The sequence below is a fragment of the Brachionichthys hirsutus genome, chromosome 4 (assembly GCF_040956055.1).
Source record: "Brachionichthys hirsutus isolate HB-005 chromosome 4, CSIRO-AGI_Bhir_v1, whole genome shotgun sequence".
NCBI lineage: Eukaryota > Metazoa > Chordata > Actinopteri > Lophiiformes > Brachionichthyidae > Brachionichthys > Brachionichthys hirsutus.
Genome location: NC_090900.1, coordinates 3,718,138 through 3,728,533, shown reverse-complemented (window position 1 = coordinate 3,728,533; position 10,396 = coordinate 3,718,138). Strand labels below are relative to the sequence as shown.

Genomic DNA, 10,396 nt, shown 5'->3' with positions numbered 1-10,396 from the left:
GGGAACCAACAACCTTTTCGTTCTTCACTCGCTACACATACTGCATGCTTGTTCCAGGTCCACTCAAGGCAGAGACTGTACACATGCTGTAATGCACATGCACACGCGACAGCACAACATCTGACGAGATGCCATGACTCATAGTCACCCTCACACTTCCAGACTTCCTCAGTGGTGAGATCAGAACAAACAGGAAGCTAATTTAATCTAATATCAGAGCCTATTTGAAGTGCTATCATCATCTCCCCTGGCAACACTTAATGTCAAACCCTCATGAGGTTGTCAGTGACTGTGTTTATTTTACCGACTGGCCATGACCAAACTTACGGCCGGCACTCGTGTGAGTGAACATGTACGGCAGATGAGTCATTTTTGCAGTGAAGCGAGGTGACCATTACACACGGCACATAAAACAGCAGTTATTGACACACATACAGGAGCGTGCACACACACACACACACACACACAAACGAGTTAAGCCAAAGTTGCATAGTCAGAGGGAACAGACAGAGTCACTCTCTGCAGATAGTCCTGCACAAACGCACGTCTTTAGCGCACTTGCTCTTGACAAAATACAAACGGAACATTAAAAGATTAACATGAACAAAGATTCAAGTCAACATTTAGACTTGAACACGGAGTAAGACACGATACAGGACCCTTACATGGCTTTAACACTTCCTGTGAAACATATTCATAAATCATTTATTTGCGTGTGAATCAGATCAAACATGCCTGCAGTAAAAAGTGGAAATTACATGTGAACGGCTTCCAGAAAGTGTTTATGAAGTTATTCATTCATGAATCATATAGCCAAAGGTGGAGAGAACAATAGTGGTGTTGAGTGTCATAATTACCAGAAGGCATTTTTACGCCCTTTCAGTCTCTACAGATTTGCAAATATATAATGTATTTGTGTCACATTAATGTGCATTTACATTATGTTCTGATCTCTTTCTGTTCTTTAATTGTATGATAGTTAAATAATTAGAAACTCTAATCGTTATTATGTTTAAATTCTATGTTTTAAGCTGTGAATCATTGTATGTATTGTAAATACATTATGTTTCTATCTGCTCCTATTATCTCTGTCTCTCTCTCTCCCTCTCTCTCAACCCAACTGGTATGCGTCTTTAGGCTCTGTTCAAGGTTTCTGCCTGTTACAGGGAAGCGTTTCCTTTCCTCTGTCTCCAAAGTGCTTTCTCCTGTGGGTCAGTTTTAAATTTAAATCGAGCATATAAAAAATACCTCCAAACTGTTAAGTCTTTCGTTTCTCTTTCTCTAGCTCCCTCTCTTTTTCTGTCTCTATTCGTGCGTGCGTGCGTGCGTGCGTGAGAGAGAGAGAGAGAGAGAGAGAGAGAGAGGCGGGTTTTCCGACAGCAGGTTTGGTTGATTCTTTATTGATTTGTTGGAGGGGCAGAGGAGGAGGAGGAGGAGGAGGAGGAGAAAGTGGAGGGGGAGGAGTGGAGGAGAAGCCCCGGACGGAGGACAGAGGATGCGATAGTGCGTGTTTGGGACCAGGGAGGAGAGAGTTGAGCGTGACCGGAGGGAGCTCCACGCACATCACGCGTGGGCTGCAGGTCTTTACGGGAGAAAAGTAAAAAGTGTCGACGGAGTCACTTTTGCTTGTACTTTACTTCTCTCCTCGCTTTGCCCCCCCCCCCCCCCCTCGTCCTGCATTCCGCGAAGCAGCTGTGCTTTAATGCCCCTGCGCACCCGCGGAGGAGAGGAAGGAGAGAAGCGTGAGGAAGAAGAGGAAGGAGAAGGAGGAGTAGCGGTGGTGAGAGGGCCCGGACACCACCCCTCCTCGTCCCGTGAAGGTCCGTCCTCTCCCCCCCCTCCCGGCCCTGCATGGACGGGGATGGGGAGAGCCGGATGCTGTCGCCGCGGGGCTGAGCGCCTCGCCTCGCCGCCTCTGGTGCGCCGCGCGCGGCCACTGCTCCTGCTGATCGCCGCTGTCTGCTGCGGTGAGTGCGTTTAAACGCGGCAGCAACTTGCGCGTTTGTCGGCCCTGCATGGCGATGACAAATCTGTCATGTTGTCCGCTCCAACATACTCCAACACTTATGTTCGGACTGTTCAGCCGCGATCAGTTCACGTTCGGGTTTATTACGCGTTAAGTAGTAACTGCGCGGCCGATCCTGCGTTGGGCCCCAGCGGCAGTGCAGCAGTCTGAGGACGGATCGAGTTTCTCCTCTCTCCTGGGCCGTCATTCTCCTCTCCTGTCTGCCCATTAATGGCTCATGGAGGAGGGGAAGAGGTGGACTAGCTCTCCTCAAGGCCATATAACAGATCACATCTTTACTCAGAGCGGGATTAAGAACACAAACATTGACTGTTCATTAAAAAGTTACTATCAGGTCGGCATGTCATCTAATTCTAAACCCACAGTTTATTGATGCTAATTATTAAAAATGCATCGTGGGAAATAACATCAGAGTGGATTAAGTTACGCAGGGTATATTTAAAAAGGAAAAGGAAATGAAGTCAGCAGTGCTTTTTTAAATACTTTTATCCATAATAAACAAAACGGAAAAAAAATCCTCGTCAAACATCCTGATCTGAAACAAAATGCTGGGAGAGAGTGAATTAACTGAACGCTCAATACGGTGTTATTGTCACGAAAACATGTCACTCTGTTTCCTGTGGCTACAAGAAGGTTATGATGTTCTAGTCTCTTATTTACTATTATGTAAATTGGATTTAAAATAATATTGGAATGTTTAAGATAAAAAAAAAAGATACATTTGCTGCAGGATAATATCCTCTTTTGAGAAACCAGCTCTATTCTGTGTGTGTGTGCGTGTGTGTGTGTGTGTGTGTGTGTGTGTAGGGAGTCGTCTGTTGACCAGTCACACCTCCAGTAATTGGTTTAACATGTCTCAGGCAGCACGCAGGACAAAACGGCCTCTGCGTGCAGCATGGCAGGAACAAGAGAAAGCCACTTCACATTAAAGACCCCTCCTGGCTCCTTCTGCTCCACGCTGCTCGTCACCTGGAAAGAATGCGTATTATTCGCTCTGCGCAGCCAGAACGGAGCACCGTTATTTGTTAGGACGCATACTTCACTGCCGCTCCGGCAATCGTCCGTTGAGGTGGTGGGAATGCCGGAAATAGTTGACTGCTGTTTGCCCTCCCCGAGTGTCTGCTCTAGAGGCAGAGAGCGCCTGCTGTAAAACCGTTGCATCTCTCCGCTCGGAAGTCACGCGCGAGAGCGTGCACGCGACAAAGGTGATCAATAAGCACTTCTCAGGCCGTTCCCTTTCGGCTGAGACCGATGCCGGAAGATAATTCTCTGATCTCATGGCGATCGGGGAGAGTCGGGAGTCGGAGACGAGGTATCGCTAATCCAAGCCCGAGAGATTTTGACCTCTGTCTGATGGTAGAGAAGGTCCCCCAGAGGAGCAAAGGCCAGGGGGGGCGAGGAGACCCGAGCTGGGGTTTAGACTGGGAACACAATAGGCTAGTGCTCGATGAGAATCATGCTGATGGGAGAACATTATTTGAGCTGGGGGCTGGGGGGGGGCTGAAGGGGGGGGGGGGGGGGGGACACCTGACAGCAGATGTGGCTAGAGAGAAAATAGATGAGACCTGTGAAATGATGAAAGCAGCTTGGAGAAGGGGGGGATGGATGGTTGGATGTTGAAAGAGTGGTGCGGGCAACACTTGGTGTTTTATTGTGTCTATATTGGATACTTACCCCCCCGGGGTATGAATAAATGCCTTCGTGCATCGGCTCCTCACGCGAGTCCTTTTATTCCGCTCTCAGACATATTCCAGCACTTATCGATTCAGCGGCACCCACTGCTTGATTGTGTTTAACAAAGCACGAAAGGAGACCGCGGGAAGCCTTGAAGAACAAGAACATCCCAGAATATTCCACGTCTTTGTATGGCGGAGGTCCTCCCTTCGCCAGGCTGGAGGTTCAGCTTGTCATCAGAAATGTTTAGAACCTTTACATAAAGGTAAATGTTTTATCAGTGGATTTAACGCCGCTCCCTACGTCACCCTGCGGGGGGGGGGGGGTCGCTGAATGGATGCTTTTGTGCCTTTTTGGAGAGCAGCCCATGATTCTGTTACCCACTCTGATTAGATTGTGAGTGGTATTAAGGCACCGTGGGGCAGATATAGGATGGAAAGAAGGAGGTTGTTGGCGATCCAGTCAAAGACACAATGTGTGCTCAGTACTCAGACCGTCTGCACGGCGGTGGCTGGCATTGAAGGCAACCTGTGTGTGTGTCTGTGGGTCGGTGTCAGTATTTAACAGGCCCAGGAGAGATTCTGAAGAGCGGTGTGAGTGGGGGCCCTCTTCCTGCACCCTGATTTCTACAACTCAGAGCACTACTGCCCCCAAATGGTGGTCGGATTCCTTCACGCCCCGAAATCAAACAAGGCCGCAAGAAGAGCAGGAATGTGCTGCTTGTGTGTGACTAAAACCATATAGTTGTGTCACTGTGTGTGAGTGCGTGCGTGCACGTGCGCTTAATGGAGGCATTCTAAGTTAAGCTATTTGCGTGTTTGTGTGTGTGTGTGCAGCTGCCTATACACTGCAGAGCCTCTCTCTGGTTTAATCTAATAGGAGCAGACTGTGACTGATGCATTAGGCCTCGTCTCTAATCTCTCTCTCTCTCTCTCTCTCTCTCTCTCTCTCTCTCACTCTCTCTCTCCATATAAAAGGCTGGTTTTACCCTCTTTACAATCAGAAATGTCGCAACAGATAAAACGTTAGAAACCAGTTTGAACCGAGGCATTAGCTCCCAGTGGGGATACTGGGACAGAAGGATCATCTTTTCGGTTTCCTGCCCAAAAATAAAAGGGGGGGGGGGGCGGGGGGTTGATCTATGTGCGCATAAACCTTTAATATCGAGTTGTTTTCTGTGACACCCATAGCTGGGTTATCAAGGGGTTTAATTAGTCACCTATCACTACTATATATATATATATATTTTACAGTATTTCTGCACCTCTCTCTCCTCTCAAGGTCAGTGCCAGGTTTCCACCCCTCAGTGCCGCATCCAGAAGTGCACCACTGACTTTGTGTCCCTGACCTCCCACCTGACTCCCGCTGTGGATGACTTCCACGCTGAGTTTTGCAAGGCCTTGCGGGCCTATTCCGCGTGCACGCAGAGGACGGCGAAGTCCTGCCGTGGGAACCTGGTCTTCCACTCGGCTGTGCTGGGAATCTCCGACCTGATGAGCCAAAGGAATTGCTCCAGAGACGGCCCGACTTCCTCCACGTACCCCGAGGTTCAACACGAGCCTTGCAACTACCACAGCCGCACGCAGCACGCCCGCCCGCACTCCCACGTGCACGCGCACGCACATTCCCAGGCCCACAGCCACGAGCACGCCCGGCCCGGGTACCTGTTCTGCGGGCTGTTTGGGGACCCGCACCTCAGGACATTTAAGGACAGCTTCCAGACTTGCAAGGTGCAGGGGGCGTGGCCGCTGATCGATAACAACTACCTGTCGGTGCAGGTCACTAATGTTCCCGTGGTGCCTGGCTCTAGCGCCACAGCAACTAATAAGGTGAGATAACAACCGACATGCACCGGGAAGCAGATCAATTTACTGTTATAAAATAGTTTCCAAGCGAAGGAAGGAAGTAGAATCCACGCAACGGCCATGTTTGCGTTTTAGAAATGCTTCGACAACAGTGAACTCCATTTGGTGCCACTGAGTCATAAATCTTATCAGTGGGCGTGACTGGAACGCAGCCTCACTTTCCCCGCTCCACCTTTCTTCCTGTTTCTTAGTTTTAAGGTGTAAAGCAAACAACCCAAGGCCGGGCCTTATCTGTGAGCGGCGGCGTTTTGGACACCTAAGTGGTTTAAAGGCTCCGCGCAGCCCAGCCACTAATAATCGGGAACGAGATGCATGAAAGGAAACCTCTGTATACATGTGTGTGTTTGCCAGTATTCGAGTGTGTGACCCATAAGTGGCAAGTGGTACTATGTGTGTTAAAGGTCTTTATTTCTAAATGGGGCGGGGGGGGGGCACATACACACAAGTTGATCCTTGTGGTGTTAAAGACGCAATGTTGATGTTTCCCAAAATGATCTGTCTTCTCCAGCTTAGTCAATATCTTTAATTATTAAAACACACACACACACACACACACACACACACACACCCACACCACACACACACCTATGCATCCTCTTAGTCATGCACATTTTGGTGGAAACACACACTAAGCAAATAGTGGAGTTGCTACACTGAGGAGGTGAATGTTTGACCTTGTGTCAGAGGTGGGGCAGGTTATTAGTCAGAATTATTAGGGACAACACACACACACACACACACACACACACACACACAGGCTTAATGGCCTGCCAGGCCTCATTCCTCACGGCTGTCATGTGAACAAAGCAGCCATTCACCGGAACTATGATGCTAGTCCCAACCGTAATGCTCACACCACCGGCTCCACTCAACGCTGTTTTTGGGTGAGCTTGTTTGTATAGCTGCGTCAGATTACTTGTGTGTTTTTTTTTAATTATTTAATGTGATAGGAGTCAATAACATGTGCATTGGTGGAATTTTGACTATTTGTGTGAGTTTTAACCTTTATCTTTGTGACCTTTGTACATTTTCATTATCATTTAAACATTTTAATGGATAACTAACACGTCCTCTGTTTGGCTAAACTGCACTTTTCCATTTAGTCATACTAAAAGAGGCTCAACATGCGATGACAAAAAGCAGAAAAGCCGCAAATCAAAACTGCTGCCGATTAAATAAGAAACTTTGTAAACAGCAATTCATGTCATTCACTTTATTCTCAAAAGGACTTACCTGATGCTCCCTTTGTCTAGATCACCATCATCTTCAAGCCGTATGAGGGCTGCACAGACCAGAGGGTCTACCAGGCCGTCACAGACGACCTCCCTGCTGCCTTTGATGATGGGACCATTAGCAGTGGAGACCCCATCCACACGTATGCTGGGGCAGACGGAGCGTCTGGGAAAGTCCGGGCTCTGTGGATCTCTGAGCGCAGCCCGGGGCGCCACGTGGAGCTGCATGCCGGCTATATTGGGGTTACGCTAATCGTTCGCCAGCTAGGCCGCTACTTGACCCTCGCCGTGCGTATCCCGGAGGAGATGGCTCGAGCCTATGACGCCACCCAGGACCTGCAGCTCTGCCTGAACGGCTGCCCCAGCGGAGAACGCATCGACCGGGCGGGGCATCTTCCCCTACCCATCTCCTCTCCTGCTGTAGGCCTGCAGCTCCAGCAGCCGCGCCGGCCTGGCTACTCCTCACAGACACAAGCGTCCCCCTTCAGTGCCATGCAGGTTTTCGGTGTGGAGGTGGCGAAGGAGCGCTGCAGGGAGCAGCTGGAGGTCCAGGACATTTACTATCACTCATGCGTGTTTGATCTCCTGACCACCGGAGATGCAAACTTCACAGTGGCAGCGTACAGCGCTTTGAAGGACATGGAGAGCCTCCATCCACATCGGGATAGATGGAGGATCTACCCCCGTGGCTCTGCCACCTCCACCTTGCACTCCCAACCTATGAAGCATCTTGCTCTGCTCCTGCTGTGTGCTCTGATCATGGCTTTGTGTTAAGAGTGGGCGTCTTTGCGTGGGCCTGCATGTGTGTGTGCGCACTAAAGAGTTTTTTTTTTTTTTGCTGAGCACTGATATAGAGCGCTGGAGAGGAAACAGCAGACTGCATAGATACTGGGAACAACATTTTTTTGTAGAAGAGGGTGTAGAGCTACCAGTGGGACCAAGAGATGCTGGCAGGAACAACAGGAGACATAATGATGGCTTCATGTTTGGATTGGACCCTTGACAATGACACAGACGCACCTGGTGTGTCGGGGACACTTCAATGTGTGGCTGGACACGCCAAACTGTAAATAGCTTGTCTACAGTGCCGTAGAGTTTGTTTTATGTATCATTTGATGGAATGTTTCTTTATTACCTCAGACAGAGGATGTTTGGTTTGACACATGCACTTTATTTGATTTTATTTGAGTTTTTTTTTTTTAAATAACAAATCCACAACAGTATTTCTTCCTCTCCTTCACTTCCTCCAGTCAACTTCTCATCCCTTCAGAGGTTTGTTGCATCTTCGATCGGATGCATCTTTCTTGCTGTAGACGATAACGCTCACGGTGTCACGTTAAGTCAGTCAATGTGAAGTTCTGAATGTATAATGTATAATCAACAGTACAATACACAAGTACTATTTTGTGTTGAATTAGGCATTTCTTTCTTCAGCCCTGATTCTGTGTGTGTGCGTGTGCGTGTGTGTGTGTGCGTGTGTGGTTTCTCTCCGTATTTCTCTCTTGTGTAAATTTGAGCCAAAGACAGGAAACAGTGGCCAACAAAACAGCACCCTCTTCTTCCTCGCTCTCTCTCCCTTGTTTTTAAAGTTGCTACTGTAGAACTCTCTTCCCGTTACTGCCAGAATCGGCGAGCTGCTCCCCAACGGGATATGTGTGTAAGATACTGGAGTGTAGACGAAACACTGCAAATGACTGAGAGGACACGAACACGCCGTCTGCTGAGACATGTGAATTGTGAGAAATGTTTGCCAACCTCTGAGACCATGAGCCTTTTTACATTCTGTAAAATTATGCCCCCATTTTGTTGATTTTGTGTCAATTTTATTTGGGGGGGGGGGGGGGGGGGCAATGTGATCTCTTCCATCATATGCGAGTGACAGTCTGGTGAAGAGTGCTTGGTCAGTATTGACATACCTAACTTATTTATGGCCGTAGTGTCCTGTAGAGGAAGTTAAACTCCATATTCTTGCTGTTGGATAATAATTTAAAAAGATGTTACATGTGATTGTTCCGCCACCTAGTGGTGCTGTGTTGCAAAGTCAGTGTGTTTCTCAAGATGCTTAAAAAAAAACAAAAGACAAAAACTGTGTGCAAGTGTTTTATTAAAAAAAAAAAAACCCACAATAAAGTCAAAATGTTGCAACCTTACTTCCTGTTTATGAATGCCATTTGACACTCAACAAACTTTCTGTGACCTTCCACAATTCTCCACAAAGAGCCAATTCTAATCATTCAGAATAACACGCACACAGTAATGCGCCTCGCAGTCACGTTCCGTGCTCCAGGCCATCTGTCTGAGGTTAGATTTTAATCACAAACTGAACGTGTTTCCAACTGGCACAAGTGAAAACATCTGGGAGAAGGCGATGAGAAAGATCTGAGCTGAGAAATCTAGTAATCCATGAGATGTCCATCCAAATCAAGCCACCGTCGCTGACCCGAACGCAGGGGCGAGCTGTGAAGCTTCGTCCAGAGCAGGCATCCTGCAGACATGCGTTCTTCTCTCTGGGTAGTTTCTAAGTTCACATGGCGAGTCAGACGCCCTCCTCTTCCAAAATTCTGAAACATCAAACATATTAAGATCTTTGATATTTTATAGATACAACAGCATTTCTTTTTTTTACTATTAGACAACTCCAAACCTGCTTTTTCTACTCACTTAATTACAAATTACAAAGCACACAGACACCTTCTCTTACCACTTAGCAACAATGTAAATGGTCATCAATGTGTCAAAGACAGTGATCTTCATTAGAAGCAGCCTCATAATCAGCACAACCACTGTGTTTGTCCGCACAGCAGCATCTGAGGACCAACCGCACAGACCAACACCAATGAGCACCAGCGAATGACTGATTTCATAAAATTGCTTGTATTAAAAAAAAGGTATTTACTTTCTGTCTCTTCAGAGTCATTGCAGATGGAATGATGATCTGAAATTATGAAAACAAATGCTTTCAAAGTGTTTGTGGTAAAGTAAATTTCTACTATTTGTGAGTGGACGATGGTTTCACACATGATCAGGTATCGTCCTACCTGAGGAGGTGCGGCGGGGTCTCCTGATGGCTTTTGGGCGCTGTCTGTGTCTCACAGAACAACTGTACGACGGCCAATCATTGGTTGCCACTGTGATGATTGCCACAGCGGCGCGGCCACTGTGCTGGATGTCCACAGCAATGCTGCACGGTGAGCTGTCGATGCGGCTTTCTGATGGCGACCTCCAGCTGACATCTAGGCGCCCCCTTTTGAAGTCACTCACCATACAGATCAATAGGGTCCATCCCAGCCTCTCCCCTGATAGATGGACCGGAGGGGCCAGAGATGCCAGCACAACACATTCTATTCCTCCTGAAGGATGATGATGATGGGTTACGTTTCGACAGGAAGAAAAATGTCATGTAAGAATGGGGAGAAATCTTACAGAATATAAACTGGATAAAACACAATAACGATTGAAATTCTGATTTCTTTCAGAAATGAAGGACAGAACGTCACATGGACCTAATAATAAAATTGTGTTCCGGTAGTTCAAATGTAAATCTTCCATGCATGTCATATTATTAGTGCCAGAAACAAACTCCAAATGTATTGCTTGCT

At 47.7% G+C, this 10,396-nt stretch overlaps 1 protein-coding gene across 1 annotated transcript; it reads left to right on the top strand.

The window, feature by feature from the left end:
• The first annotated feature begins 1,861 nt into the window (after positions 1 to 1,861).
• On the top strand, positions 1,862 to 7,571 carry rgmb (repulsive guidance molecule BMP co-receptor b). Its single transcript, XM_068760779.1, has 4 exons — positions 1,862 to 1,975; positions 4,891 to 4,894; positions 4,982 to 5,529; positions 6,819 to 7,571. The coding sequence occupies exons 1-4, from the start codon at positions 1,862 to 1,864 to the stop codon at positions 7,569 to 7,571; spliced, it is 1,419 nt and encodes a 472-aa protein (XP_068616880.1).
• Positions 7,572 to 10,396: the final 2,825 nt, after the last annotated feature.